At 48.4% G+C, this 25,043-nt stretch overlaps 1 protein-coding gene across 1 annotated transcript; it reads right to left on the bottom strand.

The window, feature by feature from the left end:
- Positions 1-24,671, bottom strand: MOGAT2 (monoacylglycerol O-acyltransferase 2). Its single transcript, XM_074817035.1, has 6 exons — positions 24,578-24,671; positions 15,077-15,255; positions 3,983-4,187; positions 2,411-2,585; positions 2,052-2,251; positions 1-570 (listed from the first exon to the last, which is right to left on the bottom strand). The coding sequence occupies exons 1-6, from the start codon at positions 24,669-24,671 to the stop codon at positions 416-418; spliced, it is 1,008 nt and encodes a 335-aa protein (XP_074673136.1). The 3' UTR covers positions 1-415.
- Between the last annotated feature and the right edge of the window lie 372 nt (positions 24,672-25,043).

Raw genomic sequence — 25,043 nt, forward strand, 5'->3', positions numbered from 1 at the left:
GGTTGATCTAGACAAATTATATTTTAAAAAACATATGCATTCAGTAGAAATTATGGCTCATCATTCCATTTCTGAATAAAAATAATGTAAAGGAGACCTTCAATACTTCATATCTGCCTGGAAATACTGGCCTCCAAACCAGGCTGGAAGTGTGAGATTTCTGCTGGGGAGTTTCAATAGTGCTGACCACAGATGGGATTTTTTTCGTCTTCTTTATATCTCTTATGTGTTCTTCAGGGAGAAAAAAAGAAAACTCTGGCCTTATACCCATGTAAATGCTAGGAAAATCAAATTCTTCCCCCTACACTGTCCAGACCATATGTTAAATGTGACTAAGTTGAGGTTGTGAAATGGTTCCAGAAAAAGGGAAAAACTTGGGACTTGATCTCCATGGTTTCACCTTCCTTGAGGAGCTCTATATAAATTCCAGGTGTCTGTCTTCTGGGACGTTGTATTTAGCTTTGTGCTCCTCAAAGAGCTTGCTCAATTCGTTTAGGTATTTCTGATGGACTTGATCAACCTCTTCATTGGAGGGTCTGTGCTTCCTCTGCACTGGAATGGGCTTCCCAACTGGAAAGCAAGCATGGACGTTAGGAAGAGCCAGTGTCAGGTCCCTCTGAATACTTTGCACACCTTAGCACAGAGCTGGGGTCCACCTCTCCAAGGATGTGATGGACGGATTGATATGATCAGTCATGTCCAGGAGTTTGGGAGGCAGCAGAACCAACAACGTAGGGAGATAGAGGTTCAGATCCTGGCTCTGCTGTTGCTCTCCAAGGTCACATCTCTCCTTGCCTCAGTTTCCCCATTTGCAAAGTTGGTTAATGCCAAAGATCCTCTGTGTAGCTCTTTGAAGTAAAAATTCACTGCATCTCAGTGCCGTCCCTACAGCTGCTCCTAAGATCTCAGATGTGCTGCAGATAAAGACAACATCATTCTAATATTTGGGTTGGGCTTTCCAAGCTGTTCCCGCGTAGCTCTGAGAATCTACATTGCAAATGGGGAAACTGAGGCCAGGGAGACCCCAAGACTATCTAAATACACTAGCGATTGGAGTGCTTCCATTTTGCTCAAATGAAAGCTTCTGTGAAACACCTGATTTTTATTAGGAACCAAGTACCCACTTATCTTTAGAAAATCATTATTTTTTCAAGGGCAAATCTATTTAATTTTATTCTTAGCACTAGAAGAAGACCCTTCCCATCTCCCAGAGACACCAGCAGCAGGACCAGGTGCCTGCAAGGGACAGGGAAGTCCATGAGATACCTCTCTTGCTCTGGTGTCTTTATTCAAATTGTGTTTGTCAAGTGATGGTGGGTTTCATCATCGTGTAACGCTGCTCCTCATCAGACTAATGAAGAGCCCTTGTGATACTGCACAGCTCATAAAACCATTGAGACAATCCAAACAGGTTGTAAAACAATTAGAAGTAATTGCTGACTGTCAAACCTAATCAGTGGGGCAAGCTCTGACCTTCCCAAAGAGCCTCTTTAATTAGACTAACATAGAGCATCAGCCGCACTGGTGGGCCAAGCATGGAGTTGTTGAAACCAAGCAAAACTTCTTCAAATCCAAAGACTTTCTTGAAATTTGGTCTCCTATGGGCATGGTCTCTGGTCAAAATGGCTTGCCCTGTTCACGTGCAGATAGGTTGGGGTTTGTGGCTGTGTCTGCACTGAGAAAACCTGCAGACTGCTTACGTGTTGTCCTACTTGTGTTTGTAAAATTGGCTTGCTAGAAGTTTAACCCAACATTATTGACGTGGTTCGTATGTCTGGGCTGTGCTGGGGTTGGGTGCACCCTACAGGGGTGATGGGGTGACTATCTTTCTTCTGAGGCTTTCCTAGCACAGTCCAGATCATAAGACCAAGTCAGAGTCCCAAACCAGTGTCACACTTGAGCAGTTGCATGAAGATGCTCCTTTGCTAGCAAGTTTCTAGCCCATGACACCTTGCGCTCTCTGGCATGATGCTCCAGCCCATCAGGAGGATGACACAACCCAGGGACTGTCCCCGGTCCCCGCTATGCTGGCGTGCTGGGGAAGGACTTACCCACAGTGTAGATGGGCCGCCGGTGTGGTACCAGCCCGAAGCTGTACTGGAAGATGCCTCGGGCGTGGAAGAGGGGAAGGGAGATGCCCATGATCTGCTGGAGCCGGTGCTGTAGACGCCGCAGCCAGGAGCCCTTGGGGTTTCTCACCTGCTCAAAGAGGTCGTTCTCCCCAAAGGAAAAGATGGGGACCAGTGGGGTGCTGTGGGGAGATGAACCCAATGTAGGTCCATGAAGATTAGCAAAGCCCACCCCAAAACACCTTCCCCCCCTCTCCAAAACCAGTAGGAAGACCCCATTAACCAACCATAGACAAGAACACCCCTCCCCAAGCACTCCTTGACCCCATCCCCTGCGTCACCCGTGCTCGATGGCCAGGCGGACAAATCCCTTCCTGTTCTTCAGCAGCAAGGTGCAGGATCCTGGCCGGGCATCCAACGCCTCCTGCGCCCCACCGACGATGATGACCAGCAAGTTTCCACCCTCCAGCTTCCGCAGCACGTAGGATGCGCTCTCCTTGTCGGAGGAGACAAGGCCTGGGGGGCAGAGAGGAAGAAAAATGAGCATCTGTAAAACCCACGTGACTTGGTTTGCTCTGTACCTTTTTTCCCCATTATTCAGCTCTGGAGGGGTGATAGACACTTTATTTTCAGAGTTTTCCTACACTTTGGCAATCTCAGCCCAGCTCCCCTGAAAGGTGCTGGATTCATGCACAGCTCTGCTGTGTGAATATACAATTATCCCTTTGCTGTCTGGCCCAGAAGGGAGAAACAGGAAAAAAATCAGGAAAAAAGTAAACTGAGAACTAGCTGCACTTGAGCTCCAGGGAAAATCTGTTTCGGTTTGTTGTCAAATGAAACTCTGTCCAATGTTAAATTATTCTTAAGTCAGTGAAACATTTACTTGAAGTCAAAACACACACAAATTTCAGTGGATGCTGCTATTTTAAAGCATTTAAAAGTGAGAAATCCTTTATTCAGAAATGACAAAACAACATTGTTTTGATTTTTTTCAAAAAAAAATCCTTGTTTCAGGGGCTGAAATAATTTGCAGATTAAAACCTTTTTGTCAAATGGATTCAATCGACCTGAAAATGAGCTATGCACCAAACTCCCACATTACAGTGATTAAACCTTCTTTTGCCTGGGCTATAACTCTCTCATTGTTATGATTCCTCGCTCTCCGTGTAAATATTTTTTCAGCAGCAGGAGCCAGGATTTATGTGGAAAACAGGGTGATGAGTGCCCTGTGGTATCTCAGGGGGAGCTGGATGTCTATGTTTAGTCTATTGAATCCTGCCCACGACATAAGCCCATTCATCTGGAGAAGTGGACAGTCCCCAAGCCCACGGGTGAGATGGAAGTCAACTCCTGCCTGTCTCCAAAAAACTCTCTAGACTCCCTTTCCCCTCTCTCCATTTAATTTTTACCTACTCCTTTCCATTTCTTTTTCCTCTCCTGCCATGTGGTCTTGCAACAGCATTGCTATTTGCATCCTCTCTCCCTGGATGCTGCTTCCCTGCAAGCAGAAGTAGCTTTGGAAAAATAGGTTTTCTCCTTCTTTTAGTGGCAACCACAATTTCAAGCCTGAATGTTACTTGCATGGAATGAAAGAAATACAGGACCACCCTGCCCTGCTGGTCTCAGCTTTCCTGCTCACGATTTGCTCTGCATTTTGCTGTTATTACACAGCGCCTGGCACAGCGATGCCCTGAGCTCAGAGGCGATCTATGAAGTTGAACAACAGAGATAACAGCTAGGAGGACAATTTTTAACTTCAGAGAGTTATTGGGTGCCACCTCCAGTAGCTGTGTCCATGTATGGGATCTAACCAGACACAGATAAGGACAAACAGACCCTTGAGTCCCCAGAAAAATCACCCGCCCATCCCACTGCTTGGCAGAGGGTTTGACCCATGCTGCTGCCCTGCTTACCTCCGCTCATCAGATAGTCCCTGAAGAATGGGATACGAAACCACAGGGAGAGCATCATCAGGTGTGGGGTGATGCCTGGGAAGAGCGTGGAAAAGCCCGATGCCTCTGTGCAGAAATTGAGAAAGGCTCCTGCTGCCAGGACCCCGTGGGGGTGAAATCCCATCAGGTAGTTCTGCCTAGGGTCCAGCTCCGCCGTCTTCACTAGCTGGACACAGGGATGGAACCAAAAAAGGGCCATGAGTTAGTTCTGTCACCTTGGGGGGATGGAGCATCGGCTATGGAGAGAAGATAAGGAATTCCTGGGTGGGGCTCCATAGCACCCACCATGTCTTTGTTGGAAAAAGTCAACTGGAACATCTCAATCATTTTGAGATGTACATGTCGGGTGATTCAAGGATGCTTTTGTACATGGTAAGGTGAGATCCAGTCCAGACATCTAACAGAGAACAAGCTGATGGTTTTCTTTCCACTGGGGAAAATCAGCAAGAACCCAGCTGCTTGTGCCTGTGTTAGGTGCCCAGGTAATCCCTGAGTCCATCCAAGAGCAAGGTTGCTTCAATTTTACCGGGAGGAGGGAATGGGGAACGCCTGTGCTCAGACTTTAGAGATGGACAGCATGAATTGCAGATACAGTGCAGCCCATGGCCAGCCCTTGAGGGTTGGCTAAGCAGGTAGATTAAATATTTGGCCAATCTGAAAGTGGGTTTGGAGCCTGGGAGATACTACCCGGGAGAACAGGTGCCACAGCAGAAGAGGGGACAATTAAAGGGAGATAAGGGACAACCAGGATTTGGACTCTGTGGGTTGCACTTGCTATGGTCTGCCCAGAGGAGAGGGGCTGGTGTGACAAACCCACCCTCCAGCTATGCCACTGAGAAGACCCTGCCATGCCATCATCAACCAGAACGAACATAACCCAGACAGAAACAGTCAAAACTGAATGTTGATGCTTCTGTGGGTGCCGAGGATGCTCACAGCACCGGGGAAGGATGAACCTTTCCAAGATTAGCCATCACAGAACCATCATGAATCTCCAGACAACTCAAAGACGCTTGTGCTCAAGAAGAACCAAAGCTCTGTGCGTTTTAGCGTGTCACCCCTCCGAGTACCCCAGTCCCATCTGCACTCAGGGAGCAAGTAATGGTGCATGTGTTTTCCTAGAAGCAGACAGGTTAATCACAAGGGTGTATTTTACTTTCTTACGTCGTGGCTAATTTCCCATCTGTCCTAAGGCACTGTTGACTGTACACATGTGCCCATTCAAGCGCCTGCTCTTAATGAGGGGAACGGACAAACAAGAGTCCCACCGCTGCCCGGGTGCAGAGGTGCCTAGGCAGGAAGAGGGGCAGATGGCTGAATCACTAAGTGCCCAGGGCCCCTGCCATCATTTTTCAGTAATCTCATCTTACATCAATGTTTCCTGCATTCATCTTCAGCTTCCAAACAGCCTTTCATCTCTGCGTGATTTATAAGCAGAGAGGCGAGATGCTCAGGTGGGTTGAAAACCACTAAATTTCCAGCTGTGTGTGCATGAGGTGGCAGGAAGGGGGGTTGACAGCAGGCTCAAAGCCTGGTTGCACCCCAAGCTCACACCACCCTCCTTGCTAATGAAGAGCTGAGCTCACTTTATCCACTGAGCTGTGCAAACTGCTTCCACAGGAAAGCTCACCTGTGCTAAGACACCATACATCCTTAAAAACCCTCCCTAGGAGACATCCATCTGATGCCTTGGTGCTCACCCCAGTGAAAGAGGAGGGAGGACAGGAGAGGAAACAATGAAGAGTGGGGCTTGTAGCAATAAGACAAGGGGTAGTGGTTTTAAACTAAAAGAGGAGATTCAGGCTAGATATAAGGAAGAATTTTTTTATGACGAGGGTGGTCAAACAGTAGCACAGGTTGCCCAGAGTGGTGGTAGATGCCCCGTCCCTGAAAACATTCAAGGTCAGGTTGGGTGGAGGTCTGAGCAACCTCGTCTAGTTGAAGAATATCCCTGCCCATGGCAGGGGGGTTGGACTAGATGGCCGTTAAAGGTCCCTTCCAACCCAAACCATTCTGTGATTCTGTGATAAGAAGTGACAGAAGGGAAGAGGAAGGTTATGTCCCCTTACAGATGACTGAACACCCACCAACCAGCAATCTTTCCAGTTCTATTTCTGGCTGATCATATTTTCTCTTGATGTTTTCCACTGAGATCACCTTGTGATTTATTTTATTTGTTGTAGTGCACACCTATTTTCAGATACTGCATTTTCCATCTTGCTTTGCATTACCACATTATTTTCTGGGCTTTTTGGTTCTGGGGTTTTTTTGGGCTAATTCTGGCCACAAAGATAAATGCAACTCCTGGTGTTTTACAATACCCCTGGACAGCATGTCTGTCTCTGATAAATGATTCCTCATCTCCCTAGTGGCCTAAATACCACTAAAATCTGGAGTCCTACCAACCACTGTTGGTTCTGGATTGGGCCTTTTAAACCACACATGAATTTTGGAGCTTGATCATGAGCTGTATCTCTGACTCTATGTATCCTACACATCCGGCTGACAGGAACCTCATGATGTTCAACAAGGAAAAGGACAAAGTCCTACACCCGGGGAAGATCAACCCCAAGCACCAATACATGCTGGAGGCCACCCAGCTGGAAAGCAGTTGGTGGAAAAGTACCTAGGGTTCCTGGTGGACACAATTTGAACATGAGCCAGCAATGGGACCTTGCAACAAAGAAGGCAAATCGTATCCTCAGCTGTGCTAGATATTTTGCTAAAGGTGGAGGGAGGTCATTCTTGCCTTCTACTCAGCTCTGGTGAGGCCACACCTGGAGTGCTGGGTCCAGTGCTGAGTCCAGCAAAGGGCCATGAAGATGATGAGAGGACTAGAACATCTCTGCTATGAGGAAAAGCTGAGAGACCCAGGACAGTTCAGCCTGGAGAAGAGAAGGCTCAGAAGGGATCTCATCAATGTATATAAATATTTGAAGGGTGGATGTCAAGAGGATGGAGCAGAATCTTTTCAGTGGTGTCTTGTGACAGGACCAGAGGCAATGGGCACAGATGGAAACACAGGAGGGTCCCTCTGAACATCAGGAAACACTTTTTTACTGTGAGGGTGACTGAGCACTGGCACAGGTTGCCCAGGGAGGTGGCAGAGTCTCCATGCTTGGAGATATTCAAAAGCCACCTGGGCAGCTGCCTCTGAGTGCTCTTGCCTGAGCAGGGGGTTGGACCAGATGACCTCCAGAAAAAAAAAAAAAAAAATCTGTGATTTTTGGCTGCCTGCTCTAAGCCATGGGCAGCTAGAGGGTAGGAGTCTAGTCGCTCAAGAGTCGGTGGATCTGGTTAATGTTTCTTCAAGAGCTGTCCCCTGCAGTAGCACTGACCACATCTTAGTGACTTACTTGAATTATTTGTCTCTTTCAGCTTTGTAGACTGGGCTCCTTTCAGGGCATAAGCAAAGGAGGGGAGAGAAGGTCCCCATTTGTCACAGTGCCTGATCATTTGGATGATTTGGCCAGAACTTACAGAGAAACCAAAGAGCTTGTACAAGACCAAGAAGGAAATCTGTAGCAGAGGAGAGACTTGGGCAAAGTTTCTTACACCATAGGTTGGGCCCCTGGACTTTAACCAACCCTTTTCCTTCTGGAAACTCTTTAAGGCAGAAACTTGATCCTCCCATCTGGATTGTTCCCACTGTTTATTCACTTCTTCCCTCTCCTGCTGCCAGAGGTCAATCTCTGTTCCCAAACTGCCAGGAAAGTTAATACCTGACACCTCACAGCCCTGCTCTCCTGCACTTCAGCCCCAAAGTTCTTGAAGTGGCTGGGGTTGAGGTGCAGAGGGCTGGGACTCTCCTCCCTCCTGCCTTGGCTGGGTTTTGTCATTTCCACACCCACCGGATGGCATTTGCTGCTCTGGTCTTTCTGGGTGAGTTGAACCTTTAATAATTGTCAAAGGACTTAAGGGTCCAGCCAAGCCGGTCTGTGCGTAAACATCTAAGTGAGACAGGTGCTTGACCCAAAGTTTTCTTGGTGAGACAAGACCAGTTTCTCATCTCAGAGATGTCTGAAGGATGCCAAATTATGGTCCGAAGGCAAGGAGCTGTTAGAAGCTCAGGGTTGTGCTCTTCAAACTGAGCCATGGGTTTCCCCAAGCTTCGCCTTGACATGGTCGGGATACTGGCTGGCTTCTTGGCTGCTGACAGCAGTAATGACCCCTTGTCAAAGGTGATATGAGGCCTTCCAGATCCCAGATCTGGGGTGATCTTGACCTTCCCAACAAATGAACTTAAATTGGTGTTTTGAAGGATGAGGTCTACTTTATGCTTCTCCTTCACAGAAAAATATCTTGATAGCTACAGCTGGAAATCCCCCTTTATTCTGTCTATTCAAATATGGGTCCAAGACATGGGTGAAACCCTGCCCTAGTTCCCCCAGCTCCTGCAAAGACATGGTGGGACCTGCTCCATGCACTGTCAGCCGTGTTAGGAAAATGCATACGCAGACTTTCAGGAGCTCTGATGAGAGCCCACGTACTGGTGAGGATCTCAAGCAAATTAATCCAAATTAATTTTAAACTGGATTAGTTAAACTGCATTAACATCCCAAGTAGATGCTCTTAGCTGGAATTAAAGGGGCCTTCGTTCAGTATTTGTTTTGTTTTGTTTTGTTTTAATTCATTTTGGAGTGGAATTAAGCTAATTGGAATTAGGGCTTCTGAGTGACTGCATCGACCCAGGAGTTCAGCACTGTTTTAATGAAGCTGCTTTAATTCACCTGTTGAGATGTGGCTGGGGTTTCCTGGTTGTCCCCTATGGACCGTGGGAAGAGGGAGGACGGGCGATTCCCTGTGTAAGGCTGGTGTACTAACGCTTGAGGTAAGTAAAATTTTCCCTGAGTCCAACAGGTTGGAGGGCTGGGTGCTCCAGCACGCCCTGGAGATGAAGCAATACCTAGGCCCCCAGCCAGCATTGTTTGCAGGGATGAAGGGATTAAAAAGGCATCAAGTGAGGAATTAATCAAGTCAAGTTGAGATGAGTATGGGCTTGTCATGCCAGGGGACATGTAGCCAGGGAGGGCACTGACATGCCATGACATCGCATCCTTAGGGATTGATGAACATGTGGTGGGAGACAGGGAGTGGCATGGCATTGCCCGCACAGCCATCCACATGGCAGAGGAGGATGTGGTCAGGAAAGCTAGTCAGCAAGCTTCTGCCTTCTTCATTTAAAGTTTTCCCAGCTGAATTGCTATTGTATTTCTATCCTTCTGTGCCCCCAAACTCTGTTTCCAAGGATGTTATGTTCCTTAATCTGCTCTTAAGTAGGATAAACCTCCTTTCAACTTTGTCCTAAGCAAATCCTCAGGTCCCTTGCTGTCTACCCAGGCACCTCCAAAAAGCATCTCTTGAAGGATGAAACATGCAGGCAGTGTCTCTGTGGGATGAAACCCAGCAGAGAAATCCAGAAACCCAGCTAGATCCGAAGAAGGAGAAATTGTGGCAAGGCAACAAGAAGCGGGTAGCCCACCCAAGGGTGTCTGGATGGGAGACCAAAGGAAGGGCAAATATCCGAGTACTGCCAACAGCTGCCGAGAAAGATGGGTTTCACATCCCAGAAATTATGAGGGTCTGAGAGGGACAGTTGGAGAAATAGAGGTCTTTGGGCACTGGGGTTTACTCCAGGTGCTACAATGCCAGGTCAGAGCTGTGTTTGCAGCAAGTAGCAGAGAGTCTGCCCAGCCAGGTGGGTTTACATTGAGATTGGATGGGACTTCACCACCCTCACTCCCAAAATTGGGTAAGGATGGCAGCTCCAAAATGACCAAATCTTCCCTTGCACTTGTGTGACGCTGCATTTGGGGGTCTTGTAGGATGTCCTTTATCCAGTGGCTCAGCATGTTGCTTGGCAGTGCAGGAGGTGGGACACAGTCCTCTGGTGGACCTGACCTTGGCCGTGGCCTGTCTCTTACTTAAGGTCACCTGAGGGTAGAGAAGAGAGGGCCAAGACACAGGACAGAGAAGTTTTTCAGAAAAGGAGAGAGGGGTGGCTTTGGGCCATTTGGCCATATCTTGCTTTAGGCCTAACAAACCCTCTTCTCTCCTCCAGCCAACAGAAGGAAGCGAAGTGAACAGCCAAGACTGCTGGAAATCAGAAACTATATTTAATATCATGGGCCATGACATAAAATCCTCATTTACAAATAATACCACTCTTCTATGAAAAGAAAGGAAACATTGCTGACAGGGCTTGGTTCATGTGAACTAGAGCAGTCCCCTCTCTGCAACACCTCGTACTTCCCCAGAACCGTGACACACTCAAATAACCCCCGTCATGGTTTATGCAATTATGAGAATGAATGAGCTATGGGATGGAGCCTTCCAAATCACAGGTGCTAGGGTTCAACTAACTCTCTAATAACTCATTTTAGTTATGCTGACAAAAAACCAGTAATGCCAGCAAGTCCCCAAGCACAATGACAGAGGTTGGGACTCTGCCAGTTGCTATAGATAAGGTCCAACTGGCATTTAGATAGCCCCAAGGCTAGTAAGAAATGTCCTGTGGCTCTTCACAAGGGGAAAACAGGACAGTGAAGACCACAGGGACCTTCTCCACACAGCAGGCACTTTTCAGGCTGCCCTGAATAAAGCTGGTAAGATGGTGCCTGCTGGGGTTGCTCTGAATGATGACAGCACCTGAAGACAAAAGTTGTCCCTCTAAGACTTTAATTTTTGTTTCCTGCACTAGATTTAACTTGTAACCTGGGTTGTGGGATCTAAAGATGAAATGTCTTGTCTAAGCCAAGCATCCAGCCCCTATTTATAGTCAGCAAGAAAGACAGTGACTTCTGTTTGAGGACTACAGTAGAGATGGATCTTGTCAAGGTTATGTTTTCCCCATTTCACCCCCATCCTCACCTTCTGCACATCCATGGTTCTCCTCAGCTGAAGTTACCAAAGCACATTGGCTGTATGAGGGAGGTTGGTGACAGCAGTCTTAGAGTGGCAGGAGGGGCTGGGGCTGGGGAGAAGAAGCCCTGAAGATGTGCATTTCGCTTGGCCATGTGACAGGGAAATTTGTTTTTACTGTAATGCTGGGTGTATGCTTCATAAAGATGCATTGATAAATGATGGGGAAAGGACTGTGCGAATGGAGATGAGGGTTTGGGCAGAGACCTGGCAGCAGCAGACAGATTATTGACTGCTTTTTGAACATGGCATAGGTAGAGCAGTCCACAGCATCCAAAATCTCTTTGGGGGCAACATCAACCCCTAGCAGGCATCACTGGATATCTGTTCAAATGCAGTCTGTCCCAAACAGATTCATTTTGGATCTTTTAATATATTTCCCTCAATTTTAAGATGCAGCTGAGCTCAGCCATGTGTTGCAGGACTATCATGAGAGCGTATAAAAAAGGAGGACAGTGTTAAAATACAGGGGGATGAAGCAGAAATAACTTACTTGGGCAATGCACTGGCCCCTGCCTTGAATTCTCGCTGCTTTCTTCTCATCCCCCTTTTAAAATCATCTAAACTGGTCCTGCCTGACCTTATAACTCCCAAACCCCTAACTAAAATACAGCCAGCTCCAAGGGGAATAAACCAAGCAGTGAAGTGGTACTTGTGCAAAGGTGGTATCAGCAGAGGGTGCTCCTTGCACGCCTCAGAGCCTGCACGCTCCCACCCTCGCTGCAGCAAAGTGCAAATTCACGCTGCCCAGATTCCTGGAAAACAGATGCTCATCCCAACCTCTCTTTGCTTCCACAATCCCACGGATCCCTTAAAGGCAGCATTTAAAGCCACTTCCTAAAATAAAATAGCAGGCAGCTCTTCCTGCCTCCAAACATGGGTGCATGGCCATGCTAAGTTTGCTGCTGGGATCTGGGAGGATTAAGAGCCACAGTTAATCTTCCCAGAATGGCTAATTCTCCAGGGATGAACAAACTCAATCTACAAAAAATATGGCCCGGGGACCTCGTCTGTGTCCCCAAATCCCACTTCCCTGTTCTGATAAGTGTGAAGTCCATGGGAGTGTCCAGCTGTGCGTGTTCAGACCAAAAGCTCAGCTTGGTTCATCATCAGCTCGTGCTTGGCAGTAGGAAATGAAATGTCTTCCATGCAAGGGAGTAAACACAATTGGGGTTTTTAGGTGGGAGAAAAGCTGGCAGATGGGGGATAAAATAGAGTATAAAGCCAGGAGGGGCACGGGTAGGTGGGGCAGGATTTGCTTGGGCTAACCAGGGAGTTTCCAGTGAAATTAGGAGGGAGTAGGGAGGTCTCCACACTATGAGGTTCACCTGGGGAGCTCCTTGCTGCGGGATGCTGGGGATGCCAAGCGTTTTTCTGCGCTCTTGTAGTGACAAATGGTAGCAGATGCATTCAGCAAGGGCTGCTAAATCCTGTGTTCTGGCTTAGAAAGTCCTTGAGAAAACAAAGTGTGGAAGACTGAGAAAATGTTTTGGGGAAGTAGTAATATGTGGTTGCTTGGCTATAATACTCTTTTTATTATATTTTTGCTTTCTTCTGGAGAAAGGCACCACTGAAACTTCCCTTCCTTCACCCACAATGAACTGCATCCAAACCCAGTAGCCATGCTCCCTCTACTGGTCTTACTGGTCGTCCTGCCAGGTCCTCCCTTCCCCTGGAGGGAAGGACGGACAGACAATGCAGTGTAGCATTCAGGAGGGGGTTTCCATGTCTTTACAAAGGGACAGGAGAAGAGTTGTCGCTGGGCTGAGCTGGCAGCTAAGTTTTAGCAGAGAGGTTGGTCCGACACAGCCCAAGCAGTGACATACGTCCACAGATAAATTATAGAATATATATTGCATATAATCACTACAGCCACATAAATGGATCATAGTGATTCTAGTATTTTCTAAGGCAAGCTTGAGAATAATTTATTAGGAACTCACTTGGTGTTTCCTATTAAACCTCAAAAAATATTACCTGTCCCTTCTGGTAAAACTCACCACAAGCTTTCCTGGGATGTGTTTCTATTTCTCCCCAGAAAATTATGATACACCTTTTGGGGGCCTGACTTTGAAGCTCCTCCAGAAGCCCTTAAATCACAAGTTAAGCTCGGAGATGAGCCATAAAATAACTCACTCCAGATTCTCAACATCACTTTCTGCCATGCCTTTGAGCAAAGAAGCTCAGTGGCAGTAGGACACACACAAGGTAGACTTACTCTGATGGATGGTCTTGTAGAGAAGCAACGTGGAGATGCAGTTCACCCAGCTGAGACATGGGAAGTTTGGCTAGTGTATGCCAGCTTCCAGCACAAAATTCAGTGGATTTATTTGACTTGTCCACAGGAGCGGAAAGGGAGGGTGATGAGCTGGTTCAACCCAGCACATCTATCTCTACCAGTTGCACTCAAGTCCTCTGAGAGGCAATCCCAGCTTGCACAGTGTGGTATGCCGCTAACCAGCCACGGTCACAGACAACACCATCCTTTGCTCCTTCACCTTCACCAACCCAAGAGGCATACTGGGGATGAGGTGAAAATTGAAATGAGGGGAGGGGAAGCAGGGGAAATAAAAAAAACCCTGATTTTCCAGGTGCAACATTTGCTTTTGGAGTATTCTGGAGGTGGTGCCTTCACACGTAGATCTAAGTATGTCCATGGTGTTGCTCTTCTGGACTGTTGCACTTTGCCTTGATATCAAGCGATGTTTCCACTCTGATGAAAAGGAACAACGTTTGCTGGGACACGCTGTCTGCGTAACAAGGTTGTGTCTCAGCAAAGCCCTCATCTACCTGCAGCACTAGGGTCAATATTGTACTGAGTGGTGGCCTGCAAAAGGGGATGATGTGGCATCAGCAGATACATTTTAGGCACCATCACTTTAGGGGAATCTGGGCCCATCTGATTTGTTATAACACAACTATGTGTTAAGATCCACTCAGAAATGGTAGGAGAGATCCAGACAGACCCTATCTTCTCATTTTTTTGCCCAGCCTTGACTTCTGCCCTAAATTAATCTCCTTCTGCACCAATCCTGCAGTCTACACTCCAGGGTCTTGAAAATTTTGGGTGTGTTTTATTGGGGATGTGTGGTTTTTTCTCCCTGTCAAACTGAAGAGACAAACCTCATGTTTTATTGTTGAAGTGCAAGGCTGGGATTCGGAAGATCCAGCTCTTGTTTCTGGTTGAGCAGCAAATCTGACTTTGGGCATATCATTTCTGGTCCTCACTTTGCTTCAGTTCCCCCTAATCCTTATCCCAGGTCCTACTCTATGCAGGACAGACTCTTAGGCTGGGCTCTTGTTTTTCCCTTGGTCTGATGAGTCCTTTGGCTGTTTGGGCTCCCCATTTCATTTTACTTGGACTGCAGCACCCAGCCCCTGACTCCAGGCCATCTGTCTGCATCTTATCTGAGTTCCCTCAACAGGCAATGTTTCATTAAAGGAATTATCTTACAAATTCCCATAGCTCGGTCTACCCTCAAAACTCAGTCCCTTGCATGGCCCATGAACTCTTCTGCTGCATTGTTCAGATTTGTACGAACTTGTGCTGGCTCTGAGGCAGGACTTCGTGCTGGTCCATGCATTCACGCCATGCCAAGGGGATACCAGATAAAGAGCAAGGGCAAAGGCCGGCCACATGCATTAAAGTAAATCAGGAAATGTCACAGAAGTCTTTCTCAGAGAAACAGCAACTCTGTGAGACTGCCCACCAGCTTTACCCATTCAGCTTCTTTCCCAGCAAAAGGGGACCCTGACCTTGCAGGACACCAGAACCTCTTGGATTTTGGTCAAAACTTGGCCCTGTGTCCACTGGGTAAATGCTGAGCAACCTGAAGAGCAGGAGTGTCACAATATAGACACGGAAAACAGGCAAGGGGAGATTTCCCTAACTGCTGGAATACAGCGATGTTAAATGGGTGCATAAAAGGCAGATGATCAAAGGATGCAGTTGTGAAAATGGTGATCCACATTTTTTCTGGGTCTTGCAGTAATCTGGGAGTTGGGAAGACAATCCTTCAACACTGACCCCCCAGCACCCCATGCCATGATTGTTGGCCCCAGGCTGCCTCCAAACACCAAGGACAAAGTTGGTCCCTGAATCTCCTCAGAGCTGATGGGATCAGTGGCACTTACCGTGATGGGGAAATAGTCCCTCATGTACCTCCAGACGATGCTGTTCCGGATGCTGTGGATCCGCCTCCCACCCTTGCTGGGTTTTTCCCTGTCTAGGAACCACCACGCAGCATAGAGGGCACTGACCAGCCAAAAACGTGTGAAGAAGAGGGCGATGAAGGCAGCTGTGCAGCACTGTGCTGAGAGAAAAGCCACCAGTGAGTTGGCAGTTGGGTTAGGTGGACTTTGGGAGAAGAATGATTCACTTGACGGGACTCTGTTTGATCCTGCAATGGAGCCTAAGCCTTTCACTGGGCTTGCTGCTGAATTATTTTATCCATGTGAAGGCACCTTTAATGCAGAGGTTGTTTCTTTCGTATCTATCTGCCCCAGGAACCTGGAGAGGAACCAAGCACCATCCTTGCTACAACCACCTATTTCTCCAAAGGCCACTGTGTCCCCCTCTTCCCAGAAGACTGATGGACCTCACTGCGTCCAAAGGGTCTTTGTGCATCAGATCTCTATCCCTTTGCTGTCTGGCTTTTCTCTGGAGTCTGTCTGATCTCTGCAATGATAATGTTTGTGTTTTTACCCCAAAACTCCTGTCAATACGCCCTGATGACACCTGACATTTTACAGTGGCAGCAAAGTGGGGCACTAGGCCCTGTTTGTACAGTCCCCAATAGCTTTGTCCTAACCCAGTGATTGTCCATTTTACTGGTGTCCTTGATTTTTAATCTTTTATCTTCCCATACATAAGATTTTACTCTTTATTGAGTTTTTTCTTATTGATTTTGGACCTTTTCCTCCACTTCTCAGGTTCACTCTCAGCTCTAATCCTGGCCTTCTAGAGGATTTTCAGTCCTTTCAACTCGGTGTCATCACAGATTTTATAAGAATGCTCTATTTCATTCCCTACGACATCAATGACTTGGGACTTCCCCAAGTCATTAAAGACTTTTCTGAGCTGCTTCCAGTCAGTGTTCACCTTTGTCCTCTACCTCCCATCTCCCTCATCCCCTGTGTTTTGGCACAGGAACAAGAGAAGAAAAGTTTGTGTACAAACAATCATCACTTGGTACATCAAATCCCACCCAAGCCCAACACTGTCTGTCTGCAGAGACTGGGAAGCTCTGATGGCCACCAAGCTGCCACCTGGTAAAGCAGATGCCCTAAAAAGTGTCTGGGAAGAGCTGTGTCCTCTCCATCTGTCCCTCTTGAAGCCTTGGTCTTGTCTGGGAAGGGGGAGACTGAGCTAAAAAAACCCCAATATTCATCCAAGCCCTTTGCCTTCCCCAGCTGATGGGTTACATCATGTGTGGTGGGTTATATATTTTTTTCTTCTCTGGGTCTTCATCACAGATCTGGCAGCCAGGGATGAAGGATGTGAGGGTGGAGATGCCCTGTTCAGCTTCAGCTTCTGCTGTGAGATAGATGCATTGAGGCCCTCATCCTCTAAGACCTGGATTTTCATCTTTGGATGTTACCTGCCCTCTCCAGCTCATCTCAGCTAAGGCCCATCAGAGAAGAGGTATACAGTGCTCTCATTTAAGATCTCCTTGCACCTCCTGTTTCCTTTTACTTAAGGATAAATAAGTAGGTCTGGTTTATAGTCTTTTTTTTTTTTTTTTTTTTTTTTTGTGATAAGTCGTGCTGATCCCAGAGCTTTGTGTGTAAAAACAAATCCCTTCCCTTTTTTAAAACACTGGCATGATGGTACTGATAATTCCTATGGGGGAAAAAAAGCAATAATCTAGCAGCATCCTAAATCTCCTTAAAGCTGAAATGGGATCTAATGTCCTCGTAAAGGTAGAGACCCTGCAGCAGGCACCTGGATAGGCACTAATTCAGTGCATGGGGAAACGCTGCAACTCTCTGCAGAGCAACAGGTCTAACCTGCAGTACATCCTCCAGGTCAGAACAAACCACAGCTCATAGCTGGTGCCACTCCTTTCAAATGCCACAGTCACAGCCTTTATAACTCTTGAGGAAAATAGCATACAGCACGAAACAAAGCTCCAGGGTCCACATGACACATAAACACTGCTTGAGGAACAACGCAGAGGTTGCAATTTTGCTGCATCTGGGAGCCAGGTCATCAGGTCTGCTGCAAAACTGTGCAATGCCTACTCCTCTTTTTATCACACCGTGCAAAGCTCAAAGTGCATTCTGCAAAATGAAGGAGTTGTTCTGGTCCAAATCTATGCACTTCTTATCATCCAAGTGAGTCTTTATCTTGCAATTATATAATTATTAATTTCTCCCTTGATTCATATGCAATTCAACTTTTTTTTTTTTTTTTTCAGGGTAGAATTTGCACACAGTGACCTCCACTCAATCTTAAGATTTTTTTTTTTTTTGTGCTTGTAAAATCTTACAGTGCACTGGTTGCTGTGGGAAAGGCGCAGATTCCTGCCCCAGAATGGACCTTCAGTCTGAAAATTGCTGGGAGCAAAGAAACAGGAAAGTTCCAGAAAATGTATAACTAAATCCTACCATCTGCATCCAAACCAATCCCAGTCTTAGGCAGACACATGATTATTTATGGGCTGTATTTTGGCAAGAAGGGGACACTTGGTACCGCTGCCTGGTGCGTGATGGGAAGTCACCATAGCTGCTTGGTTCAAGGAAGACTGTTGTTCCCCTTCCAACTTCCTTGCAGATCTCTGTGTGTCATGTCCTCGAACTCTTCCATGAAAACATAGCAGAGGCAGTGTGATCCCATCTGTTAGACACCGAGACTTTCTGGACCACCAATGCCAAGATATTTCCACAGAGCTGGATTTCTGCTTCCCAAAAGCCATGTCAGGTCCCCAGGTTGGGTCCACCCGCTGCCCAGGACTTCATGCTCTTCAGCCTGGCTCCAGGGTCCCTTCACCAGCACCAGTCCAGCCTCTTTTAGGTTACACAGGTGACTCTTCACCTCTTAGAGTCTCCTTGTTCTCCAAGCTGCTGAAAAATAACCTCCCACCCAAGAAAGGACCAAATCCTGCATTCATTTGAGCTAAGGGCTAGAGGGAAAGACTGTACACCAGGAGCCAAGATCTATTTCTATTCCTGGAAATCCTGGGTCTTTCCTGAATCCACACTGGAGGGCAACACACACTCCCCTTCCTCCACAAGTCATCTCCCAGAGGCAGAACAGCAAGGATCCATAAGTCATGTCCCACAGGCAGAGCAGCAAGAACAACCTAAAGCCACCTCCTTGCCCCTTCTGCTTCTTTTCTGTAGGACAGAGCAGAAGGGATGGGTGGCAAAGAGAAATATTTGCTCATTGTGAGGCTGTTCCCCATAATCATTGCTTTCTTCCCTTGAGGGGAATCCCAAGATGAAAATGAGGAATGATGAAGGTTTCTTGCCTGTCCCTCCCTGGACTGCGGACCACTTCAGAGCTGCCCAGATGACAGCCGTATTTCCCTCAGCATCTGCTTTCCTACAAACAACTGTCATTTTCTGGGCTACCTGCCAGGAAAACACTTTAAAGGATATCACGAACATCACATTAGGCTCTTGGCCAGGGAACCTCAGCAGATATCTCCCTCCTGGGGCTAAACTCCAGCCTCTGTACAACCCACCGTGCCCACAAAGCAACCCGCAAAGGGCTGTTGGGTCTCAGAAACGCCGCTGGAAGAGATGGAAACCTGTGTCATGATGAGCATGGGGAGAAACCTGCAAGTCCCCAGTTCATTAGAAATCCATCTTTGAACCCCATCGGCTGCCAGGGCTCTGCAGAGCCAGACAAGCTCTCCAGCTTAGAATCACAGAATGATTTGGGCTGGAAGGGACCTTAAAGACCATCTAGTTTCAACCCCCAGCTTGGTCAAGCTCTCCATGGGAGCAAGCTCTCTGGTGAGGATGGGGACTGTAGGTGCATCAGGCACACAAACAGCAATGAGATGTGATTGCAATCACATCTGTTATCTGAAAATGGCCAGATAATCCTAGGCTGGGCTGAGATTAGCTACTGCACTGTCTACACTGTCATGGAAAGTGAAGAGAGACCCCTTCAAACTAAAACCCAAAACAAAGGGCCCTTGACAAGAAGGAAAGCTCCATACAGACCCTAAATCTTCTACTTTCTGCTCAGGCCAGATGCAGGGAGGTTTGTCTGTGGTTGTCCATGGTGAGGTCTTGTTCTGGGTGAAGGAGTCACAGAATCACAGAATCATCTAGGTTGGAAAGGACCTTGAAGATCATCTAGTCCAACCATTAACCTAGCACTGACAGTTCCCATCTACACCATATCCCTCAGTGCTATGTCATCCCGCCTCTTGAACACCTCCAGGGATGGGGACTCGACCACCTCCCAGGTCAGCCCATTCCAACACCCAACAACCCGTTCTGTAAAGAAATCCTTCCTAACATCTAGTCTAAACCTTCCCTGGCACAACTTGAGGCCATTCCCTCTTGTCCTATCACTTATTACTTGGTTAAAGAGACTCATCCCCCCTCTCTGCACCCTCCTTTCAGGCAGTTGGAGAGGGCCAGGAGGTCTCCCCTCAGCGTCCTCTTCTCCAGACTAAACCCCCCCAGTTCCCTCAGCCGCTCCCCATCACACCTGTGCTCCAGACCCTGCACCAGCTTCGTGGCCCTTCTCTGGATACGCTCGAGTCATTCAATGGCCTTTTTGTAGTGAGGGGCCCAGAGCCATAGGGTGTTCGTGGACTGCAGGACCACCAAGCTCTGCACCCAGCCTGTCAACCAGGGGTGCTTCTGGAGCAGCTCTTTCTGACCCAGGACCCAGCACCTCACATCTCCATGGGCATATGGGAGTCAGCAAAGAGAAGACATGTCCATGTGGATGTGATGGCTTTCTTGGACCCCCTCACAGGCCAAGTGGCTTCCTGGGCTGGGCTCCCTCAAAGAAGCTCAGTGCAAAAATGAAATGTTTGGTGGTGAATAACTTGTGTTAAGTAGTTTCATTGTGAGCTGCAAGTCTCTCCCTGGATGAGCATGGGCATATCACAGACAACACACATGTATATGCCATGGGGTCCAAATAAAGCCACAGGCTAGCACACAGAGGACTTTTCTGGCCAAGTCCAAACAGGACCGTGTCCCATCAAAGTGCTGCTGGGCCCAACATTGCTGCTAACCCAGCATTTGCCCATTCAGCCTAAAACAGGGAAAACAACAGCCTATGGAACGAGATTTTTGGCATCACAGCAGCCTCAGAGTGAGTCAGATTCATATTGCAGTTGTCAGTAGGGTTTGCAAGATGCACGTTGCTGAGGTCCCCAGTGCCAGCCTCAAGTCCCTGACGGTGACAGCCTACACGGATGCTGTACCCCTTGGCACAGCCAAGCCTGGCCAGGCTCTCCCAGACTGTGGACTATGGTCTGTGGCCAAGGGGGCCCGACTCACACTGGCACTGCGTGCCCTTTGAGCCAAGCTTGCTGATTGAAAGGGTTCAAAGGCTGGTGTCATACGCTGGATCTGCAGAGGTGGTACGCACAAATTTCCTGGCCCTGCACTGCCTTTGCTTGCATGGGTTCAGCCCTACACTAGTACTTCTGCATGGCGTGTCTGGATGGATACCTGTGCCCAAGTTCATGGTGATAAGGAATGAGAGAGGCAGTGGGAAGCAGTGCAGCAGGCTTGGACACCAGCCTGCTGATTTTGGTGCCCTGCAGAAGCCTGGCTCCACTTCATTAGAAGGGGGCACTGGTCAGTACTGGGATCCTGCAGTGGGGAGGCAATGGGGTCCCCTCTCCATGACCTCCATCCCATCTTTACACCGTGCACTTTCTTTCCAGCAGCTGTCAGCATCTGAAGCAAATGGCACCTTTTGTCTCCATGCCCTTGCCAGGAGCATCCTCAAGAAAACAGGCAGCGCCGACAATGCCTGCCTGTTGTGAGAGATGCTGCAGCAGAGCTCCCTGCCAGCACTGGGGTCGAGCTGCTGCACTCATCCAGCACCCCGCAGAGAATGGATGAATGAGCCCCTCGCCCAGTGCTTGGCTTCTCAGGGGGTGCATTCGCACAACCATAGCAACAGCTGCCTGTAACCAGCACTGCCGCAAGGCTGGCTGCTGCGATCTCCAGCCAAAGAGCTGCGCAGATGCCTGGCAGCGGTCGACAGTGTGTTTTCAGGAGCCCTTTTCTGGCAGCGGAAGTACAAGCCTGTCTCAGAGAGAAAGGAGCAGCTGGCGGCCAAATCTTGGCCCACGGAAGGTCTGATCTCTGTGCCTGAGGGTTAGGACTGAGTGCGGCATGGGGCGGTCGGCAGCTCATGGGATGAAATTAAAGGTATCCCTTAGCATCAAGATTTTGCACTTGTTAAACTGGGAGCTTTCAGGTGGAAAGCTCTAGACTTAAACTTTGTGAAATGAACCAAACCAGTTGGAATCACTCTATAAGATTTCATTACCACCTTTCTAATGTCTTTCTCATAGCATTTCTTTACTGCTTTTTGTTTTATATTGTGTCACAAATAAAACAAAATCAAACTGTTCCAGGGAAAACCAGTAATCTCTGGTTGGAGGTGTGCATCTGGGTCTCATCCTCATTCACAGCAAGCTGCATTTCCTTTCAGGAGGCAGAGACTGAGTTTCGAGTAGCTCCACATTACCCTCTGACTGGAGAGGATTCCTCCTTCCTGCCCATTTTCTGGCTTTCTGCTGGCTTCAGAAGTAATTTCCATCACTGAAAAGTCAAGTGTCAGCTTGCTCCCAATACCAAGAAGGGAAAAACCTAAAGTACGAGTTGTTTTGCTGGAAAACACTGTTAAAGCTCCATAAGCCCCAGCTGCATCCATGCTGGGAATGGGGATGTGTTGTTGTATCCCTTGTTAACATTGCGGCCACGTCTCTACTACGTCCCATCCCATCCTGGAAGGAAATCTGGGTGCAGGGGCAAACAGGGAGCTACAGAGCACCCCAAAATGTCCCAGTCTGGCTGGTTGGGTCCAAGGCTGCATGGCTTTTGCCAGATCTCCCCTCCCCTGCGCTGTCTCCTCCTGCAAGGTGGTCTCCGGTGCGCAGGGGAAGGTTGCTCACAGCTGGGATCTCTTCTGCACTGGAAGAGCCCCAGGGTTTATAATGCCAGTACAGGATGGCACCGAGTGCCCAGCACTCTGCCATGCCATAACCGTGCTCTGCAGCAGCTCAGTGGGCTGTGCCACCACTGCCACACTGGGATTTCCCCTCCAGCTGGAGAGGGATGTCCTCCAGCTTGTCCCAGAGCAACCCAAGGGGCCGCACTGGTTAAACCTCTCCAAAGCAACTCAGCAGAACCCATTTGCTGACCCAGCAGGTGAACATTCATGTCCATGTTGCTAATTCTCTTTTCTTCCAGTAAAGGGCAGCCTCACCCATCCTGGCTACCAACAATGGTCCCTGGCCTCTGCTGTTGCCCAAACTGTGCCAACCTGCAGTTTGGAAGGGTGTTACTTAGCTGGGCCAAGCCTATGCCAAGAAACGTGCGAACAGCTACACCATCTGGACCAGTATGGTCCAGTGCTCCAGTCCATCAGAAACAGGTGCAGAGGTGGCCATTCAGCCCCAGGCTGTAGCAGAGTTTGGATGGAGCCATCTCAGAAACATAATGAGGCTCTGAAGCATAGCCTGTACTTTCTTTACAGGTATTGTTTTGGACATGCTTGTGTGCCAGGACCCATATATACACAAAGATCTGCTGCCTCTGTGTATTGGGACTAGTCAACAGCTATCCTACCACAATAAAGCAAAAGCTTTTCAGAATCACAGAATCACAGAATCGTCTAGGTTGGAAAAGACCTTGAAGATCATCCAGTCCTACCATTAACCTCACATTGACAGTTCTCAGCTATACCATATCCCTAAGCGCTATGTCAACCCGATGGCAGCCCATTCCAACGCCTGACTACCTGTTCTGTAAAGAAATACTTCCTAATATCTAGTCTAAACCTTCCCTGGCACAACTTGAGGCCATTCCTTCTTGTCCTATCACTTGTTACTTGGTTAAAGAGACTCATCCCCAGCTCTTTGCAACCTCCTTTCAGGTAGTTGTAGAGGGCCATGAGGTCTCCCCTCAGCCTCCTCTTCTCCAGACTAAACAACCCCAGTTCCCTCAGCCGCTCCTCGTACGACACGTGCTCCAGACCCTGCACCAGCTCCGTTGCCCTTCTCTGGACACGCTCGAGTCATTCAATGTCCTTTTTGGAGTGAGGGGCCCAAAACTGAACACAGTAATCGAGGTGCGGCCTCACCAGTGCCGAGTACAGGGGCAAGATCCCTTCCCTGTCCCTGCTGGCCACGCTATTTCTGATACAAGCCAGGATGCCATTGGCCTTCTTGGCCACCTGGGCACACTGCTGGCTCATGTTCAGCCGGCTGCCAATCCCCCCCCCAGGTCCCTCTCTGACTGGCAGCTCTCCAGCCACTCCTCCCCAAGCCTGTAGGCCAAAGTGCAGCACCCGGCATTTGGCCTTATTGAAACCCCTCCAGTTGGCCTCAGCCCATCCCCTCAGCCTGTCCAGATATCTCTGTAGAGCCTCCCTACCCTCGAGCAGATCAACACTCCCACCCAACTTGGTGTCATCTGCAAACTGACTGAGGGTGCACTCGATCCCCTCCCCTCGTCTAGATCATCAATAAAGATGTTAAACAGGAGTGGCCCCAAAACCGAGCCCTGGGGGACACCACTCGTGACCTGCCGCCAACTGGATTTAACTCCGTTCACCACATAGATCCCATCTGAGACTAAGAATTAACATGACAATGGCAAATTCTAGGATGTCACCTTCCAGGTTGGCTCCTGATGGGCTGTAAATCACCCCAGGCAGTTTGCACTCTCTGATATCCTGTCTCTGGGTCTCCCATCACCGTTTCCCAGTGCATCCTATCTAAAACTGCGTGTCTTTCATTTCCATCAGCACCTGATGCCCTTCACACAGTAGCGAGTTTGTCTGGGTCTCGGTTTGTTAATGTGTCTCTTCCCCAGCCTGCTTGGGTTTTCCTGGAAAAATGCCCTTTTGCAGTGTGCAGGGGCATCTGTATAAAGTGAAATGTCTGTTTCCAGGGTTGCAAAGCAGAGTCCCTCACGCTTTTCCCATCATACTATCCCTCAGGCATGGGAATGCCATTTCTCATGACAAGCGATAAGCAGATCAGCACCTTAGGCCAGGAAAAAGCTAAACCTAAAGAGCAGGAGAAGCTGAAACCCCACCAGGGTTTAGCTGCTGCATAAGACCCATCGATGTTCCCATGCACAGGCACGCAGCCAGGCACTTCCCTAGTGCCACCGTGCTCAGATGGGGAAAAAAAAAAAAAAAAAAAAAAAAAACAAAAAACGAAAAAAACCCCCTGCTTTAGTGAGACAGAGCCTCCCACGCTGCTCTTCATACAGCGAGACAGACATGTGAGTGCAACATCTGCTGCTAATCACTTGTCCCAACACAGCCTGGGATTCACTGCAGGCTCCCAGAGATGCCTTTAATGCCACTTTCCTTCAGTCCCAGGTCTTTCTTGGGGCTGGGGACAGAAGGGGTTGGGACAAAAGCTGCTCTGGCTTCTGAGAGAAGGACGAGGAGATGTCTCTTACCTAGACATAGGAAGCTGAAGACCCATTGAAGCACCGACGCCATCTGAAGCCTTCTCTGCAGTGGCACGGAGAGCGGAGCGAACTCAATCTTCATCTTGGGCTCTGTGTGCACGTCTTGGAAGGAGAAGGAAGCTCCGCAAGTGGCGAGTGCAAAGTCGCACGTCAGTATTTACCCAGTCGTGCAGTATAGGGGATTGTGCAATGTACAGTGGCGGTGGTGGCTGCCCACAGCCACCCGCCCGTGTGGGGAGGAGAGGAATGCTGCTGGGAGGTGTCACTGACTTTATGCCAATGTGACTCACCACGTGGTTAGACTGTGAGGATTTCATGCTTTTATGACCCAATCTGGGAAATAAACTCCCTTCAGGGCCCAATCCTCCCTTCAAGTGCCTGTCTCAAGTTTTGCAATATTAGGGTGTTTGCCCAGAGGACAAGGCATTTGTGTGTGCCAGACAAACTTTATTTT

Source organism: Strix aluco, chromosome 2 (assembly GCF_031877795.1).
Source record: "Strix aluco isolate bStrAlu1 chromosome 2, bStrAlu1.hap1, whole genome shotgun sequence".
Classification (NCBI taxonomy): Eukaryota; Metazoa; Chordata; class Aves; order Strigiformes; family Strigidae; genus Strix; species Strix aluco.

What these genes read in the sequence shown, in the direction of transcription:
- MOGAT2 (XM_074817035.1), bottom strand. Translation starts at nt 24,671, where the DNA reads ATGAAGATTGAGTTCGCTCCGCTCTCCGTGCCACTGCAGAGAAGGCTT. An exon ending in GGACTATCTGATGAGCGGAG is followed by an intron (nt 2,586 to 3,982) that starts GTAAGCAGGGCA and finishes TCTGCCCCCCAG; the next exon opens with GCCTTGTCTCCTCCGACAAG. An exon ending in GCGGCCCATCTACACTGTGG is followed by an intron (nt 571 to 2,051) that starts GTAAGTCCTTCC and finishes CTTGCTTTCCAG; the next exon opens with TTGGGAAGCCCATTCCAGTG.